The 21,169-nt window shown below is 37.2% G+C and overlaps 1 protein-coding gene across 2 annotated transcripts in view; it reads right to left on the bottom strand.

The window, feature by feature from the left end:
- Window positions 1–9,684: 9,684 nt before the first annotated feature.
- LOC150090778 (uncharacterized) overlaps window positions 9,685–21,169 on the bottom strand; it is a 144,626-nt gene continuing 133,141 nt past the window's right edge. For both annotated transcript variants that reach the window (XM_090372629.1, XM_090372639.1), the window contains exon 5: window positions 9,685–11,252. In XM_090372629.1, coding sequence (XP_090228755.1) covers window positions 9,861–11,252 — 1,392 coding nt within the window. In that variant the 3' untranslated portion in view covers window positions 9,685–9,860. The remainder of the gene's footprint in view (window positions 11,253–21,169) is intronic.

Genomic DNA, 21,169 nt, shown 5'->3' with positions numbered 1-21,169 from the left:
ACGTTTCCTAGTTTGATAGTTAGTGTTTAGATCTGGTGTGGATGTCTTGAGAATGCTATTTTTCAGAGTGTCATCCCAATTGTGGAGTTTGGAATAGGTGAAAACATGCAACACACCATCTGAATGCAGTCATATCTTTCCAACTTGTCTGCTAATGGTTCTTCTCGATACAGGATATAAAGATGATGCACTAATATTGCATCATCTTTAATTTTCAGAGATTAGCTAAGGTAGTTGCCAGATCTCTAATGAGAGCTGACCAACAATGTCACTATCTAATATTATTTCATTCAATAACAGAATATACCTAATCAGAACCACCAAACATCAGGAGAGCTCTCCACAATGCTTGACATCCAGTCTATTTATACTGTGTAGTATGGTTATCACTTTTTCCCTTCAAATGTAGGGACAAAGTGACTTCAATATAAAGAATATGGAAAATTCATATACCATTCTGTATTTCTAGAGGGACAGAATTAAATAATAAATGAAACTCTGAACTTAATTAAACAAATGAAATTACACAGTACTGCCATAAATACTGTCAAATGGTTTGCTGCATGTAGCCACAATATAAAAAGACAAGAACTCAAAACTTTGTGGGTTTATTCTTTAACACCAACAAACAAAGCAACACAACACTCATTTGAAATGCTCCCCCCCCCCTTGTTTTTCACACAAGACCTCAACCGTTCTGGCCATTCATCAATAGAAGTACGCACAACATCCAGCGGGAAATTCGCCACAGCATGCTCCAGTGATCTCTTCAGGCTGTCCAATGTGGCATGCCTTTTACAACAGACCATATCTTCCGAAATAGCACACAAACGGTAATCAAGTGGATTAAGATCTGGGCTGGCAGGAGGTCATTTGTCATGCTTCATGAACTTAGGCACATTCTCTGTCAGCCATGTTTGGGTGATCTTTGCCTTGTGGGCAGGTGTCGAGTCCTGAAGGTGAAGATCCAGTGTTGATCATTGAAGAGTCTGATTGAGGGGTCTCGCATGCGGCTCCAGAATATCATTCAGGTACACCTTTGCACTGGTTTTCACCCCATGAACACAAAAATGCATCTTTGTTACACCTTCATAGCAGACTCCCCACCAAACTATCACTGAGGCTGGATGATGAACCCTTTTAACGGCCTGACATGCCTCTGCAGAGCTATGATACACCTTGTCATTTTGATGGTTGTAACTCTCCTCAATAGTAAAAATCTTTTCATCTGTGAAGAGTATCTGTCAATGCTTACCATTTGTGTACTGACACTGCAGTGCCTCTGTTCCATCAAAGCTGGAGTTAGGAACTGTCCTGTTCTCCTGTGGTAGGCACTCATTCTTAGATCACTTTTGATTATGCGTGACATCAATCTTGGTGATATTCCCATTTCTCCGGACATGATTTTTTGTTTTCGTAGGAGATTCCTATAAATTCCATTCGCCACCGCCTTGATAGCTGCAGGGGTCCACAATTCTTGGGCAGCCGGACCGACGCCTGCCATCAATTCTCTGTTGTTCATTGTACCTATTAATTGCCCTGTAGCCAAATCTTCAGCTTATTCCAAGTGGTTTCAAAAGTTTGAAAATTGTAGGTGCACCATGTTCTTGCCTTATGAAGTCCTGTTTTCTTTATCTCCCCATTCCATTTTCACTAGCTTCCTTTACTAGTTGATACCTGTTAAAGCAAACCATACAGCTCTGTGATATTATTTTCTATTTTTACAGGAGTCTTACTTTTGTGACAGTATTTATGGCAGTTGTATATTATAGTATTGATCATTTTGTAGCCAGCAGGATTTAAACTACTTAGTTAGTTCTATGGTTTTAATGCTGACAGCAGAAGAAACGTTGGCTTCACAAGTTGCACGGGTATTGCAGTACTATTAAACAAATGATATCACGTTAAGCTGCCATATATTTAAATGATAAAACAATGGCTAAATAGCTTTTGGCCATAATGTAATCTCTAAATGTCTAAACATTGTCTCATCATGATACTCGAGAACATGCCAAGGATGAATAATTTCTGGAGGGTTAAATCGGGGAACTGTAGTTCCAACTGTATCTGGTAACCATACTATATTGCAAAAGTATTTGGACACCAATGAGATCGGGAACAGTGAACCATAGATAACCATCCAACCAAAGGAATAGCTATAAAAGCTGTTGTGCTCGTACTAGGAAGCCGATTAATGAAATAAAGTAAATAGGTTAAGGTTTGCACTTTTCCATAGGAAGTCATCAAAGGATGCTGTATTAGGAATCTATTTGTTTGTGCCATTGCATCAAAACCAACATACATTAGATCAATGGTAGCTGATATAATCACCAACATCATGGTGCTATTACAGCCAAGAAATAGTCAGGTTACTAATATAAATTGATGGAAGGAGACTGGAGGGCATATAAAGGAGTGATATACAGATCTCATAGAGTACTGTCAACCAAAAGTAGAGGGAGGCCACAGGAACTGATATTAGTACAAGGATGATGCTTAGGGATCTGCACAGCATCAGATCTTATATAAGCTACATTATGGCATGTGGTGCATAGTGTCAACCTATCATAATTGGTTTCTGGAATGTGCAAAAGCTGTGATATGCAATGATAAATCGTGGCAGTTTTCCAATTTTGATGGTTGTGTTTAGATCTGGTGTGGATGCCTTGAGAATGCCATTTTTCATAGTGTCATCTCAACTATGGAATTTGGAATAGGTGCTGTCATCACCTGGTTGTTTTTTGTTATTTGGGCTTGAACCATTGGTTTCCCTTCCTGGAGCAATCAATGCCATGTGGTACACTGACATTCTGGACAACTTCACTTTTCGTATGTTGTGGGAGCAATATGAGGAAGATTGTTTTTGCATGACAGTACATCATGTCATAGTACCCATGCCTTAGTATGAAGGCATGGACTTGCAAAAAGCTTCATTGGCCTGTCCAGAGGTCTGATGCTATCCCCATTGTCTACCTTTGGGGTGAACTGAAATATTTGTTTTAGGCCAGGTCTACAATCAGAAGCTGAATTAAAGGAGGAATGAACCAAAATATCACCTTCTTGTTATCAAATATTGGTTCAAAGTCTACTGGTGAGGTTACAATGAATAATAAAAGCCAAAGATTGGGCTGACATGTAAATGTACACTGTATATTCTGTCAGTAAAAGGTTCTTTGACATTATCCAGGCCAACCGGGCTAGCCAGGTGGGTAAAGTGCCTGCCTGGCAACCTAAAGGTCACGGGTTCAAATCCCGCCTTGGGCTTGGATCACAGTAAAATGCAAAAACTTTGGGAGGTGCATTATGGCCATAGAAGCTGATGCGCCAACAACTAACAAGAGAAGAGACAATATCCAGCTACCTTTGGCAATGTAGTATAGTTTCTTTCAGCACTTAGGAAAGGTACTAAAATAGGACCTGGAACATGCAGAGAAACTGCCCACAATTGGGTTCTATCATTCTTAGTAATTAGGTGTTGAGAAAAACTTTGGTTTTGGGTGTGTATTTCTTAAGGCTTTGAGAGAACTGAGTGAGCTGTGAAAAAAAAAATAGATTGATTTGTTGCCAAATTTTGTTTAAAACTAGTAGAATGGCTTGTAATTCAGCATTATAGATATTACATTTGTTTGGAGTTGACAGGTGAATATGGTATTGGAAAACTGGACTGCTACCTTCAGTTTGGTTCATACAGTGTTTGATCCATCAATATAAGTGAGTATATTGTGGATATCAGACATTACATGCTGCAGTCAAATGTTCATAGCTTAATTTGGATAAAGATGCTTTTATTGCCAGTATTCAAAGTAGAAATCAGATATAGGTTGGATTATCTCCTATTGTGGTAGATAGATGAAACACAGTAGGTAGTCCACTGGTAGAGTTATTCATAGTCAAGTTTCAACATTTTGTCAAGATTGAGGTCTCTTTTTAACAGCAGTTCTTTCAAATGTATATCTGGGGTCAATTGATCTTTGGAGATGTACTTGGAAGATGTTTCATAACTCCAAATACAAAGTTTTATGTTCCAGATGGACTCTTAAACAGATTCTGTCTTGGTAGTGCAGTCCATTAAAAGATCTTATCTTCATAGTTGAAGTGGTTCATGTACCTATTACTTAATCAGAGACTTAACTGGATATGAGCAGAATGCTCATATTTAATGAGAGTGCACTGTGGTATGTGGAAATTCCATTGAATCAATTCTATAATCGGAGTAGTGTACAATGTCTGCTCCCTATGTTGTTGCCAACTGGACTTTCAGTGTGGCACTTATTGAGGCATGCAGTTAGGCACTTTAAAATTTTAATGAGATGCCTGAAATATATTCATGGACCAATGACTTAGATCAACATGCACAATTTAAGCACATATATTTGATAACTTTTCATATTTAAATTACTCACGATAGCTTAGTTTTTCATTTCACCCTACATTTAAGAAATAAAGAATTTTTTAAATACCATATATAAAAAAACCAAACAAACATGCATTATTTTAATGTAACTCGCTGTATGCTTATCCACTGCTTGACTAGAGTGACACCACAGCCTACCAGCAACATCAGAAATCCAATTTTTATCAAAGACTCATTTAGCTACTAAGTGTTGCACTTCTGGTGCCTGTATAGTCAAGACAGTCATCATTAGGTACATTCTTACAAACTACAGCAAAAGAATTTCAATTGCATAACAACAGGAGTAGGGTTTACACCCTATGAGCTATTCCAAGTTTCTTAGCCCACATAATATGTAAATCAGCCTATGCAGCACACTTTTACAGAAAAATACATGTCATATGGATGAGGGACAGTTCTGGTGACATTAAAATAAGTTAATTTTTTTTATTATGCAAATTTGATTTAAATAATAAAATGCAGAGACCAAGAAAATGGTCTCTGCATTTTCTTGGTAGCCAAGTGGTCAGGAGAAAGAGTGCCGTAGCACACTCAGAGTGGACCAGGGTTCAAGCCTGTCACTGCTAAATATGATTAATGTTTATATTGATGATTTATTGTAAACTCCACTGGTGGTCGTGCCAGAGTATAAACAAGACCATATAAAATTTTTCTTCCTTCCCCTATTTATATTTACAGTGACTGCCAGTAGGTTTTTGTTATGTTTCATATTAAATTTGTTCCTTTATTTTAAGTTGAGCAAAAAAAAAAAAAAAATTTTTTTTTTTTTGTTCTCCCTCTCCAGCACTTTTATGAACATCTTCCATAAACAATTACAAATAATACAAAACAAACCATAATTTCTTTATTACATCAGCATCTATACAGGGATTATTTCTTCATTATAATTTTAGCAGTGCACATTTTTTCAAGCATAAGGCAGACTGGTTTACACTTCTAACAGAGTAGTTTAATCAAGAGTAATGACAGAATCATCAGAACCAGTAATGCTAAACTGTCCTGTGGTAGATAACTGTTCAGTCTTATTCAACCTGGTGGCAGTACTTTTTAAAAGCACATATTTTTCATTAGAACCTTTTAATTTGATGTATAAATGTTTGTGCATTATGCAATAAAACAATTTCAAAAATTTTGGATTGGTCCCATGAAAAATAAATTTAACTTTGCAATTTTTTATTAAAAAATTGCACTTCAATGTTAAACAACTTAAAAAGTATAATAACTCCTGAGCAACAAGACAACAGTCATAAAATTAGCATATTTCACGCACATTATGGCACAAATTCGTGCTGTTATCACATAGTCATAAATAATTAATTTATAATTCATAACAAAATTTTTTCTAACATCACCTAAACAGGTAAGCAGAACTTAATATAAATAAAATACTGAATATAATAAAAGCACAAACAGAAACAATCAACTGGGTATACAAAAATAATAAAACACACCAGAAGCTTTTGGGAACATATGCTGCCTTCCTGAACCGCCAAAAACTCGACTGTCACCATTGTGGGTTCATAACTACAGGTACATATAGGAGATGATCATGAGAGTCCTTGAAATGCAGAGACAACTAAAATGTGTAAAAGTAATACACAGTAGGATCATGCACAATCAAAAGCTATGACAAAATAATCAGAATGGGTCATTCACTATTTTTAATGCTTGTTGCTTCCTATATCAAAATTATATACAGTTCCAATGCCACAGTCAGTGGTTGGAAGCCATTCACATTCAGCAAAACAGACCTTGTATCTGTTAAAATGCATATTTGACCATTTATGAAAGAGGAGGAGAGAAGCAATAACCATTAATAATGGCAAATAACTTGGTTTGCCCATTTCATCTTGACTTTTGATTGTGCAATCCCAAGTTGTTGTGTGGGGGGGGGGTTTAGTTTGGCCATACAATACATTTGTTTTGCATATTTCTCTCCTACACTAGTAGTTATAGTTATATATCCACAGTTGGATGAATTTCTTGCTTAGGAAGGCAAGATATGCTTGCTGAAACTTCCAACGTGTGTATTATTTGTTCATATTTTAATTTTTACTGTTTCTATTTATACTTTTATTATATTCAGTATTTTATATTAATTTCTGCTTTACTGTGGGCTCAGGGTTAAAAAGAATTTTTTATGAATCACATTTCTGACTTTCAAGCTAATTTGTAACTGTCAAGATTGAGGATTTGGCTGTAAAAGATGCACTTACTTACACAAGGACATGCATATCTAGAGACGTTTTTCTCTCCTCCTCCACCATTTGAGGGATGTAAAGTGAAGGACACACTAAAAAATAATTGCTTGCAGAGTGCTGAAGTTTAGAAACATTCTTATATGATGAAACAAGGGCATTTACAAAATCTAAAGCTGTTTCTTTAGTTGACAAAAACCCTGGACATTGGTGTTTTTGGTAAACTGAAGATAATTCAGCAAACATTGCAGCAGAGAAGTTAGAGACTACAGCAAATTGGGAAGAAACAGAATTCTACATAGTCAGTTTAAAGAATAACTGTTAATAGTAGTAAACTGCTTATCTAGATTTCGATGTGGAATCTTTCTCTCCCCCCCCCCCCTGCTTCAGATGCTTTTTCAGTATATCCACTGAAATGGCTCCCTCACCATCCCAAAATATTGGTTATAATTTTGCCAGATGAGGAAATAGTCTTAACTCTGACTTCCTGTCCTTAAACATCTGTAAGAATGTTCTAAAATTCTGCATCCAGAATTCTATAACTTAGTTAAACTTATAGTACTAAAAGTTTTATTTTTTGGTGCCAACTTAGGTTTTGAAAATACAGTAGAGAGTCGATAATCCAAACTAATTGGGACCGGGGGTAGTTAGGACTTCGGATTTAAAAAAAAAAAAAAAAAGTTTAGAAATAAAAACACTAAGTTGTACTTACGTATTTTTATTCATAGGTAACTAAACAAATGGAACTTTTTTGCCATAATATACAGGCCTTTAACAAAAATAATTACTTAGTGTTTGCTGCACCATTTTCAAACTACGTTTCTTTGCTGCTAGATCTCTCTTTGCAGCAAGAGTAGTTGAGAGGTGGATAGCAATTGGTTTGTTGATTTCAGTTTGTTTGATTCAGTTTCACATAACATTTAATTTTGTTAATTGCTAAGGTAATAAAAGTGTAAATTTTTGCTTTATATCTTCATTTTTTATAGCCTGTAGACAATATTCCTCTGATTTTCTTTTATTATAACTGCTGTATAATAGAATCAAAATTCAATTCGCAAATGTGATCAAAATAACAAGTGCTTACTGCAATTATTTTATGGCACCATCATAAAAAAATAAATAAATGCTGGCTCGTTCTGATTGATTTTCGATCCTCTACTGTACATGGAGCATTATTTATTTACGGGAGACCCTCGTATAAATATACATACAAAATGTGTGTGTTTTTTTTTTTTTTTTTTTTTTTAATAATTATTTGTATAATTTAAATATTTATCAAGACATTAAAAATAGTAAACATCTTTAAAATTTGTGAGGTTTAATTATTTTTTTGATTGCCCTTTTCTCCTTAAATTTTTCTTTGGGCACTTGTATTTATGCCACAAATTATGGACTCCTGGTGTTCCCAAGCTTTGTGGTTTGATATACATTTTTGATATAAAGGTCTTCAAATGCTGTTTAAAAAAAAAAAAAGGATAATATCTAACAATTTTTTTTTTTTTTTTTTTAATCTCAACCCCCATTTCGAGCTGTTTGATTATTATAATTGTTTTTGTGACCCATTAAATAATCACACAATTATAGCCTTAGGCTTTCAAACTGCAGGTCGTATTTGGAAGAGCTTTACACAAAATACTAGATGAACAATTAGTGAAAGCATCATTTTAGTTTGTAGTAAATCACTGAATTAGGTGAAATGGCATTGTTTTTGTTACATCTCATATTGTGAATGCCTTCACAATAAGTTTCCTGGTATTGCACTACCTCAAATAAGCAACGCTTCGCCAGTAGAGAAGTTTAATGTTGCTTATTCTCGGCAGATACCAGCAACCAGACATCACCGTTAAGAAGCTTGTTGGCCTCTCATCAGTGGGCTGGTAGTGGGCGTGTACCTACCTGCCCACTGATGAGGCCAATAAGCTTTGAAACGGTGCCGTTTGGTTGGTATTATCTTCCAAGGATAAGCAATATTAATCTTCTCTACTATCAAAACGTTGCTTATTCGAGGTAGTTTACTACCAGGCAACTTCTTCACAATATGAGATGGAACAAAAACAATGCCATTTTGCCTACTTTGGTGATTTACCATGAACTAAAATGATGCTTTGCACTAACTTGTTCATCTGGTATACTTCCCTTAGTCTGAGGCTTTCAAGCCATTAACTTTTTTTAAAAATACTAGATTACGATGGCATTCTTCAAATTAAGTTTCGGAGATTTGCTTTTAGAAAATTTTACCATTTTAAGGTGCTTGTAGCTTATGTTACTAGTAGCAAATTACTTCCCCCCCATAAATTGTTACTATATAAAAATTAATCCAATAATTATTATACTAATGAAAAATTACATAAGTTACAAACAGTTAAAGTAGATTATCCAGTATTCAAGAAAGATTTAAACAAGCTATGCATTCACCAGTATTGCTTCACTGGAAATTACCTAACAGCATGATATCCTAAATGAAGTGACAGCAATCCTGAATAGTAGTACTAAATACAAAATAGGTAGGTGTAGTTTCAATTAAAGCAGTGAAGGATCGTCATTCCCTAAGTTATTAACAGTGGATGAAAAATTCCTTAATAGTTTCCTGAATTGGAAGACAGGTACTATGAATATAAGAAATGATCAGTTAATCCCTGGTTTGGGGAAAAAAAAAAACAAAAAAACACTTGTTTGATACTGACTTACCTAATAAGTATAGTTTAATGGTGAAGATGACAAAATTTTTCAATATATTAATTTTTAAGTAACATATGTGTAGAATTCACAAAAAGAAAGATGTATCAGATTTTTTAAAAATCTTAATTATATATTAATTCAATAACCGATTTCTAAAATTTTGTATCTTTGCAGTGCCACCAGGGATTTACCAACATATAAAAAGCTGCTGATGTCTAATTCATTCACTTTACATAAATTTACTAACATTAAACTAACATGGCTTTAAAGCTTTCTGTACTATTAACAAACCAGTCTTTCTCTACCATTATTACAATAATACAACACTTTATATTAAAACAGTTCTCTTGTATTTTACAACATAATACAAAAGTTGTCTTTTGTGTGGGGAGGGGCAACAGTGAACTTTCTGCCAAACTGTAATTTCTGGTAACTATAACGCTACCTGCAGGAATTCACATATGTTCATGCAAAGAGCTGAAAGACATTTTATTTTACCTACTGTTTACACAATGGGATTCCAACAGTAGGCTTTCAGGAACTCACAAGCTACAAGCAATTCTTTATTATTATAACGGTGTTTCTTTTTTTAATGGTAAAGAGCTAGTATTCACAGTTTCGTCGTATGAATTAGAAATGTGTTTACTTTTAAGTTGCCTGTGTTCTACTCCATGATTAGATATTGAGGTACTACCACTATCTTTTGGCAAACTATTCTTCATTGGCAAGCCAATGTTGTGGCCTCCTTTATAGTTTGGATTTGTAACTATTCCATTTCGGCGAAGTCTAGGTTCTTGAGGTCGAGAAATTAAAGCATCCTGAGAAACAAATGGTGCCCTTCGATGTGCATCGGCTGTAGTCAAATGAAGCAGAGGCTGTTGTGGGCCATCTCCGCTGTGAGATGACTGCATCCTTCCACTACTGTCGTGAACAAAACGATTTATTACAACTGGAACATGAGTAAGGTATGGTGTATTTGTGATACCTTGTGGACTTGACAACTGCACAGGTGATAATCTCTGGCTTTGAATTTCACTTAGAGGAGACTGAGGTGGACTTGGTACTGGACTTTCTGGTTCACTAAGAGGGGAGAGAATACGGCTGATTCTGTTTCGATTACGTGTGCATTGCTGTAACTGTTGAGTAAAAGTCATGACAGTTGGGACTCCAGATACTGTTGTTCGAATATCAACTCCTTGATGAGATGACTTAGTAGAACTAGTTAAATTACTAGATGACTTAGAAGAAGACTGGTTTGAAATGAAAGACTGCCGTTTGTCAACAGTTGACTCAGGGGACTCTACTGGTGAAATTAATCCTGGTTGATATAAAATAGCACTGCAAGGTTTTGTTTCAGTTGTTGAAGCAGAAGTAAGAGATGTAGTACTTGTACTACCTACACAGTGTCTTTGACTATGCCTTTTTTGCTCACTAATATATGCTATGTTATCTTCAAGCAGTTTAATAACGTGGTTGTGGCCTCCTTTGGTTGCAACTCGCAAAGGATTACGGCCAAACTGGTCTACATGTCCAGGATCAGCACCATACTCTAACAGGATTCGTACAGCCTCTTCATGCCCTTCCTGAGCTGCTATACATAAAGCTGTGGCCCCTTGATTACAGGTATGATCTACACAGGCATTATGTTCTAAAAGTAAGCGAACAATTGAAGCATGACCCTGCCAGGAAGCTGACTGTAATGCCGTTCGTTGATCGGCATCCACAGCATTAACATTTGCACCATTGTTCAAGAGAAGTGCTACCATTTCGTAGAGACCCTGCCATGCAGAAACGTGTAATGGTGTACGTCCCTCATTATCAGCTATTTCAGCATCAGCACCATTAGATAAAAAGTAAGCTGCTATATCCAATCTACTCTCAAGTGCAAGGATATATAGAGTGGAACGGCCATCGGCATCTCTGTAATTCAGATCAGCACCACGGCTTAAAAGTAGGTATACCTGAAAAGAAAGATATTCATAAAGCTCAATCTACTTTTCAATATATCAAATATTTATTATTGGCAATGGGAAAACAGCTTTTTGTATGAAGAAATGATATAAATAATTTACAAACAAGAATAAAATCTATGCATAAGGTAGAACAAAATGACATGTACAAATATTTATAATGATATATAACAATATGATTTTATTATGAAAATGTACCTAATCACAGATTTATCGGCAGACTATATTATTAAATGATTAATATCAGCAATTTTAATAAAATAGTTTCTTATATCTCAGGTATATTGAAAGCTATTAGAATTCAAAGTATGTAATAGAAAATGCACTCTAAGTGCAAGATGTTGAACTGAATTTGAAACTGTTACGTGCTTTTTCTGTGGAGATCAGCATTTTGCATAGTTAACCCTCCATGAAAAAGTAAAAAAAAAAAAGTGATACTAAAGAGAAATAACTGATGTGCAGTAAATTCTCAGTTTTTTCCTCCCTGATTATCTGGGTGGGGGAAGGGCCCAGATTATTATGCAAAAGTGTAGAGGATATGGGGGGGGGAAAGGTATATTATACAGTTCATGAAAATATAAGTACACTATATGGTATTTAAAACTGAGTGATGTGTGATATTTGTCAAGCATTTTAAGAGACGATTTTTGTGTGACTGCATTTTCAATGCTGAAAGAATATAACCATGAGAGTTTTCTTTGTGACATTGTGCCTCCAACCAGTGTAAACTGGTGTGTTTGCATTTCATTATGTATAAAAATTTTGCTCAGGGTTTTCAAGTGGTCTGCATATTTGATATCATATGGACAATAGATATTGCTCTTAGTGGACTACCTTCCAGGGGTTCAGTGTTGTGTCCATTGTTGTTTTCTATATTTATTAATGATATTGATGAAAGCATATCAGATGTTCAAGTCTGCAGATGATACAAAGGGTGGTTAATGATAGTATGCTCTGCAACAGGATCTAGAAAAGTTAGGCAGATGGGCTAAGAAATGGCAATTGAAGTTTAACATTGACAAATGCAAAGTACTATGTATGGGTAGCTGTAATCCCAGAGTAACGTACCAACTGTGTGACACTACAGGGTAGTGGAAACTGGGGATAATTGTGTAGTTGCATATGAAATTCTCTGAGCAAGGCTGCCAGGACATCTCATGGTGTTTTGTCAATCATATACAAGAATTCTGCTCGCAAGGATAAGGAGGTGATTATCCCATTGTATAAGGCAGTGGTCAGGCCCCATCTTGAGGACTGCATACAGGTCTGGAGGCCTCTAAAATGAGGCCTCCAGACCTGTATGCAGCCTTAGCCAGTCTTCCATGTATGCAGCCTTTAGCTAGTCTTCCATGTACAATGAGATTGGTGAGGGAACAAAGGGGTGCTCTTACCAAGAAAGGCTTCAGTTCTGCAAACTGCAGCATGCAGAGACTAGGCACTTGCAAGGTGATCTGATTGAGGTGTTTAAGGCTTTGAATGAATTGAGCAAGCTCAATGCTGATGGGATTCTTCCTCTTGCTTAGACTACACACATCAGGTGATAAGAATTGAAACTGAGGGAGGTTGGTGTGGAAGTTGATAGTTTCCATCCCAACACATAGTCAACATTTTCATTCAAAAATGTTCCCTTGTTAGAGCCTTTTACAACCCACGATTACTACCTTGATGTGGGCTGGAAAAGAGAAGGAGCTAGGGGGAAAAGCAATGCACCTAGTTTTCCCATCTATTGCACAACTTTTCTAATATTAAGGAGAAAGGAGCACTGTCAAATATCTGTAATGTTTCCCCCTTTGGAGGAAGCTTCAAGACTTGTCTAGTGTTTTCTCATCTTGCGATCATAATGGTGTTCAAGTGAATGGTGATGTTTTGAGGCACAAGCACCAAATTTTTAGCTAAACAATTGAGAGATGAATGTTTAAACAGTCTTGCTGCTGCTGCTGCTAAAATTTTCACCCCTCTACCAGAATTCTATTGCATGTAACATTTGTACCAGGAAAAAAAAAAAAAAAAAAAAAAGTTGCCACTAACACCATGTTAGCATCTTTCAACTTGGTAATGTGGTAAACTATATATATTTTTCTAGATATTGCATTAAAAGCAGAAACAAAGGATTAACATTAAATTTCCTGCCTTTCTGTCAATCGAACACTGTTTGTTGAGCTACTAAAACGTCTTCGACATTCTTAGATGCTGAATGTGTGCCTCTAATTTCTCAATTTTCTACTTATTGCTAATACTTACTACCCATTTCTCCCTTTCACTCCACTTTGTTTGTATGCCATTTTTATTGAATAAAAAACTTAAGTGAAAAAAAAAAAAAAAAAATTTTTTAAAGAAATTTCTCTCTTCACACCCATATATACAAAACTAACATGGCAAACACTGGGTTGTCATCTAACACAATACATTGCATATGTGTGTGTGTATACACTGTACTATCTATCCTATGCAAATTTATAAATGAACTGAAATATCAAAGCTGCACAGTAACTTAGAAATGCAAAAACTAGATTGTTTTATATATATACAGGGTGTCTCAAAAATATTGGTACAAACGTTTAGGGGAAGGTAGGTAACATCTAAAGGAATGTGAATCGCATAGGAACCCATAACCGGAAATGTCACCGTAAGTCGGTACACGGCACTGTTCATCAGTTTGCGAGAGGGAAAATTTCTGGTTTACTCATTCAAGCAGTATTCGCCGCATGAAGAGCATGCATTGATATACGAACTGTGAGCTGGCAGACATGCACCTAGTGTATGGATTAGCAGAGGGCCCACATGGTGTGCGCCCCCATGCGGCACAACATCGCTTCGCAATAAATGTGTGGGCAGGTATGGTCGGTGACTGCTTAGTCAGCCCATACCTGTTACCATCCCGCATGAACTCCACTAAATATTGGATCTTTCTTGAACAAGTTCTACCAGGGTTACTTGACGATGTTCCAGCAAATGTAAGACGCAATTTGGTTTCAACATGATGGGGCGCCTGCTCATTATGGAAGGTGTGTTCGTGACCATTCGAACATGTGTTTTTGGACGTTGATGGATTGGCCGTGGTGGACCCATTGCTGGCCCCCATGCTCACCTGATTTATCAAGCCTTGATTTCTTTCTGTGGGGCCCTCAAATCTATCGTGTATGAATCGCCTGTGGAGACGGAAATGGATCTCGTGGCGAGACTCGTCTGCGCTGCTGCTACTGTCAAAGAGACTCCAGGTGTGTTCGACCGTGTCCGCCAATCCATGCTGTGTCGGTGTCACGCATGCATCGTGTCTCATGGTGGAACCTTCGAGCATCTGTTGTAACATCATGAAATGCATCCATCTCGTACTCTATTTTAATATTATGTCAAATAAATGTTTGCCACTAATTACTGTCTTGTGTAATTTCTGCTTCTTGTGCCTCTGCTACTACTTTCCCGTGACATTTCTGGTTATGGGTTCCTATGCGATTCACATTCCTTTAGATGTTACCTACCTCCCCTAAACGTTTGTACCAATATTTTTGAGACACCCTGTATATGTGTACAATTTGTCTGATGCTTTGACTACATTATTGTTGTGACTCACAACGGGACATTCATATTTTTGATTTTTTGCACAAGTGTTTAGGACTATGCACTCTCAAAAGGTGCTTGATTTTATATTTCTTTTGTCTTTCTCAGTTTCTATGTTCAATTTTATTTTACTAGACAATGAATTCCTAGATCTCTAGCCACGAAAGGCTAAGGAATTCACTGTTTGTGTTCTAATAGTTAGCATTAGTAGAGGCATATGATACAAGAAAGAAAGCTTATAACAGCATCAGCAAAAAAAAAAACACCTTCCATTTCACACAACCATTTATTTAAGCTATCAACTTCTACAGCAGATAGAAGTTTGTTTGAGCAATCGATGCTGCAGCACACAAAATTTAAGCCTTTCTTGGTAAGAGCAACCCTCTGTTCCACTCATCAATCTCATTGGCCTTCTCTATATTTCATCAGCTCTACACCCTTCCTAAAATAAGGCCAACTCAAGGTGTGGCTTGACCAGTGCCTTATACAAAGGGATAATCACCTTTTCCCTGTCAACAAAATTCCTGTATATCATACACGAAACCCTCAGCTGCTCTGATAGGCTGTCTGCACTGCTAAGGAAATGTCATACCTGACTGCACAATTACTCCAGGTCTTCTTCATTCCACTGCCATGAGTGTAGTACCGTGCAGTTGGTACATGTACTGTGGGGTTACTGCTAACCATATGCAGTACTTAGCAACTGAAGTTTAACATTGAGAAATGCAACCTCTTAGCCCATCTGCTGAACTTTTCTAGATCCTGTTGCAGTAGTGCACTATCATTACTCTCATCATTGTCATTAATCCTGCCAACCTTTGTATTATCTGAAATACTTGGCAAATAAGCCTAATATACCTTCATCACTATCATTGATAAATAGAGAAAACAACAATGGACCCAACACTGAACCCTGGTGGTCTCCACTAAGAATATTAGTCCCAGAAGAGCAGTGTCAATTGATTACCACTATCCGTCTTCTGGCTCAACCATCCCTTTATCCATAGTAGCAACTTTCCCTTAATGCTGTACTGATCCAATTTGTACAGCAGTCTTCCATGCATAACAGTATCAAAAGCTTTCCCGAAATCCAAGTATATGACCAATTATTTTTTGCTTCCAGTTCCTTTGTGACCACAGCATAGTATCCAATCAAATTAGTCAGACAAGACTTCCCCTTAATAAACCCATGCTTTGTTTGAACTATATAACTGCAGTCTTGTATAGATGATCCTGCAGTATCTTCATTAATTTCCCCGGAATAGAAGTTAAACTAACAGGTTTGTAATTACTCTTATCACCCTTTGATCCCCCTTTCTGAATTGGGGTTACGTTTGCACTTCTCCAGTCCATTGGGACCTCCTGTGTATCCAAGGATGCTCTCATAATTATGGCTAAGGGTTTGCTGCCTCCTTTAATATAACAGGATAGATTCCATCCACCCCATATGCCTTTCTTACGTTTAACTTCAATTTTTCCTCCACTTTGCTCTCAGTTATTACAGAATCATTTAGCTCCCTGTTAGTGTTTGATAAACATCTGGCCTCCACTTCCAAGAATTCCTCATGTGGAATGTAGATGCAAAATACTCATTCAATTTGTCAGCTACCTGAGCAGGATCATGAATTGTCAAACCATCGATGTCAAGTGGACCAATCTGATTCATCTTCGCTCTAGAGTTTACATAATTAAGTCTCTTTGCTCTTTTTCTTTCCATCCTTTGCCAAAGATTTCTTGTAATCTACATCTTAGCTTTCCTAACCCCCTTAGTTACTTGATTGCAGATTGGCTTATATTTACCATAGGCTTCTGTGTCAACTGATAATTTATATGCATCCCATGCATTTTTCTTCTCTTCCACGAGTCTCATTAGTTCATCTGACATCTGGTTAGGCTGAACTGTATTTCTTAGTTGGTATGAAAAGCCTAGTAGCTTCCAAGATTAATTTTGTGAATACTTCCCAATTAGAATTTGCTGTTGGTAACATCAGTTGGTCCCACTGCATAGAATTTAAAAGTCGTCTGAAACCACTGTAGTTACCTTTACAAAAGCAAAAACCCTTCCCTTTACCCCGGATGGTAGTTACATCTTTAAATAATCCCACATCAGTACACTGTGATCACTGCCACCTAAGGGTTCTTTTATCTGCAGATTTTTAATGCATGAATAATCATTGCTGATAATCAGATCAAGAGTATTACTCCCTCTGGTTGCCTCTCAAACATGCTGCTGTAGAAAACAATCATCAAATAAATTCAGAAAAGTCTTGCTAGTGTGCAAGTGACCAACCCACAAGTCCCCAATCCATATCTGGAAAGTCCCCCATTATAAGATATTCTGATTTATTGGCCCACTATTTCTCTCTGTACAGTTGTTTGTTGTACTCGGCATCATTAGGCCTATAACACACTCCTAGGCACCTCTGCAGCCAGGTGAGCAGAAGCAGCAGTGCGTAGCACACACTTCTTGATTAGACCGGGGTTTGAGCCCGTGACCACCAAATACGGATGATGCAGAAAGGTCAGGGAATGACCACCACATATCCCCAGAGCAATATGGCCTTAGTTGCTAATGCTCCTAAAAACCAAATAACAACAACACACTCCTACTCTCGTTTTTGCTTTCCCAGTGCTTATGTCACACCAAACTGACTATTTATGTCAACTGGGTGCACTGCCTTAGATTTTATTTCTTAACTAACAACATAAACAGTTGTTTGTTGTACTCGGCATCATTAGGCCTATAACACACTCCTAGGCACCTCTGCAGCCAGGTGAGCAGAAGCAGCAGTGCGTAGCACACACTTCTTGATTAGACCGGGGTTTGAGCCCGTGACCACCAAATACGGATGATGCAGAAAGGTCAGGGAATGACCACCACATATCCCCAGAGCAATATGGCCTTAGTTGCTAATGCTCCTAAAAACCAAATAACAACAACACACTCCTACTCTCGTTTTTGCTTTCCCAGTGCTTATGTCACACCAAACTGACTATTTATGTCAACTGGGTGCACTGCCTTAGATTTTATTTCTTAACTAACAACATAAATCCTCCTCCCTTCATATCCTGTCTATCCTATCTGTATACATTGTACTCCTTAAATTCCAATTCTGCATTTTTTTCTATCTGTGTGACACCACATCTCTGCTAATCCCTCAATATCCACCTTTGATGTCTTCACCAACACTTCAGATTCATCAAATTTATTTACTGTACTCTTAGTCTTGGTGTACATACAAGTATACATGCACCTGTTCTTATTCTTAGTTATCCTAACACAGCCCATGTATTTACTTGTTCCATGATGACTCCCAGCAGTCTTTGAAATCCCCAGCATCTTGCTTTCCAGGCTGCTGCTCATTCCAATAGAAGCAGTGAAAGAATCACTTTCACCTCTGCCTGCGACCACCGTTAACTATTAGTTTTCCGATCCCTACCTAATACTGCTTCGATAGCATCAGCAAATATTCTTGCATCCTTTCTATTTAAGTGTATCCGATCCCTGTAAAACCCTCAATCGGCATGTGATAATCCAGACAATCTACTTCCTGGTTCCAAGAACATTAGCATTAGTAGAGGCATATGATGCAAGAAAGCAAGCTTATGCAGCATCAGCCAAAAATAAATAAAAAAAAAAAAAAAACAACCTTCCACTTCACCCCTCCGTTAGTTCAAAATACCTGTCCAGCTGAGCCTTAAGTTTATTTAGGCTATCAACTTCCACAACAAGGGATGGAAGTCTGTTCCACCAACCAACTACCCGCTGGCTAAAGGCAAATTTCCGCACATCTATCTTTCCTCAATTTGAATTTATGCCCTCTCAGGTGATTATTCTGAGCAAGAGGCAGAATCCCATCAGCACTGAGCATGCTCAAACCATTCAAGGCTTTATACACCTCTATCAGATCACCTCGCCGGTGCCTAGTCTCCAGACACTGTAATTTGCAAAACTTAAGCCTTTCTTCATAAGAACCACCCTTTGTTCCATTCACTAATCTTGTTGCCCTTCTCTGTCCAAACATTATCCAGAAAATCTGATATCTAATTAAATGGAGCATTTAAAATCAAGGTTTATCTATATCAGGATGCAAGATATCAGATATTTCAGCATTATACTGAAAACATTATGCAGATGTGCACTGCCTCAAATTTATATTTCATTTGTGCTGTCATTCTGAAAGATAATTGGTAATTAGATGGAAGATACATTTAGAAATTCATTCATTTTTATGAATTATGTATCAGAGTTAGATATTTACCTTATATCAAACTTTCCTCTGAACTTATTATTATTACTAGCCATATAGTGCAAGGAAGCCTGAGGCTTATGCTGCACCAGCTAAAAAAAAATTTCCAAGTTACACAGAGAGAGAAATTTTATGTACATTCACAAATGCATAAGTATCTATTAGCTCTGTGTATGTCTGTCCATGTAACAATGCAACTCTCGGTGGATGGATTTTCATAAAATTTTATCTAGTTCTTTTATGGGAACATTCCTCATGCTATTCTAAATTTCATTAATCAGAAATCCAAGTGTGTGTGTGTGTGGCATGCATTTTATATATATATATATAATATTGTAAGTAGAACACACAAAGGAGATTTAATTGGTTTAAGTCTAATGAAAATACGGTATACACTGGGAGCGATATATAGAATGGAAAAGAAGAAGAGATGGACTGGAGATAAAAATAAGAAGTGAAAAAGCGACCAAAATGAAATAACATTGCTGTGTCTTTCACAATTTCAGTGTCATATTACTATCTCTTTCGTACAGTCACTTCCACCCCCTATATTAATTAACTTCTTAATACTATTATTCGTTACTATATATATACACACACACATATCTTGGGCTATTTTTTTAAACATATCATGGTTCAATAGATTTTCATTAAGTTATATGATATTTAAATGTTTACAAAAAATAATTAAATAAGAGTAATTATAAATAATGAATATGCTTGATGTGTAATATAATGCTTTACAACCCCCCTTATGAAAATATTTCATATTTAAAAAAAATAAACATTTCCATGTTCTACTATACAGCATCCAGGGAAATTTCAAACGGATAGGTCATTTGTAGTTTATTCTCTTTAAGTTCAGTCACTGTATAAAGCCATAATTTTTTTATCATAGCTTTATATGCAGTTGCTGTTATGGGGCAAAAATCTCCCCAGAAATTTTTGCCCCATAACGCGACTTGTAATCAGTGGCGTAGCCAGGGTTGGGTCAGCAGGTACATTGTACCCCCTGATCCCGAAATCTGATATTGTGTCACTTTTTAGCATTTGGCAATTGGCACCTTTTTTTTGTGAACATACCTGCTGACAAAAAATCCTGCTTACGCTACTGCTCGTAACATTTTGTAAACCAAATTTACAGGTATTTCTCCATAGTGATAGGGGCTGCTTGGGTGGGGGAGGAATATATAAAAACATGGATTTAGACATGATGAAGCAACAGCACGTAATTACGATTAAAGAGGCCCGTGCGCTCTGGATTCATTATTATTAATAGCCATATGGCGCAAGGAAGGCTTATGCTGCACCAGGAAAAAAAAAATTCCCAAGTTACCGAGAGAGAGAGAGAGAGAGTCAAAAGTAGAAGGGAATCACCAAGAAAGGGAAGAATGATGATATCCAGCTCAGGACCCTGGGTGTGCCAAGCCCATACTCACCAGATGTGAGCGCCCGGGGTTGATTTATTATCAAAATTACTGTAACTCAGAGCGAAAACGGATACAAAACAGATTGTGACAAGTTTAATAATAGGAAATATACATATTAGATTAGATACATACAAACAAAAAGCTTTCGGTTGTTTTGTCAACCTTCCTCAGTTAAACTGACAGTTAAGAATGGAGCATGAGGGCGTGTACTGCCAGTCTTGTACGTGAAGTGTGTGATTAATTGTTGGATGTTGAAGCCTGTGGCTGTGATGCATGCGGACGTTGCCAGCATTTGTCAATAGTCAGGATTGCTGTTTCAATGATGGGGTGGACTCGACATCCACTGCTCCTGTTGACCGAGGTATTGGAGCAGTCTCCCAGTTTCCCCGATGTAGCAGCTAGTGCAGTCATGGCAAGAGATTCGGTAGACCAATCTGCTATGTAGTAAGGTGGGGACACGAAAGAGCAATCCACTTAGCGGATGTGGAGCACTCAGCTATTGCCGAACACGTTTGGGCAACCCACCACGACATTGACCCACACCGCGATGTTGTGATTGTGGATAGGTCCCGCCACTATCGACGACACGCCTGGTTGGAGTTGTTGAACATCAAATGCTCCAATACCTCAGCAACAGGAGCAGTGAATGTCGAGTCCACCCCATCATCGA

Source organism: Mastigoproctus giganteus, chromosome 1 (assembly GCF_048544385.1).
Source record: "Mastigoproctus giganteus isolate SK-2022 chromosome 1, ASM4854438v1, whole genome shotgun sequence".
NCBI lineage: Eukaryota > Metazoa > Arthropoda > Arachnida > Uropygi > Thelyphonidae > Mastigoproctus > Mastigoproctus giganteus.
Note: the sequence above shows the minus strand (reverse complement) of the source record. Positions and strands in the feature narration are given on the sequence as shown.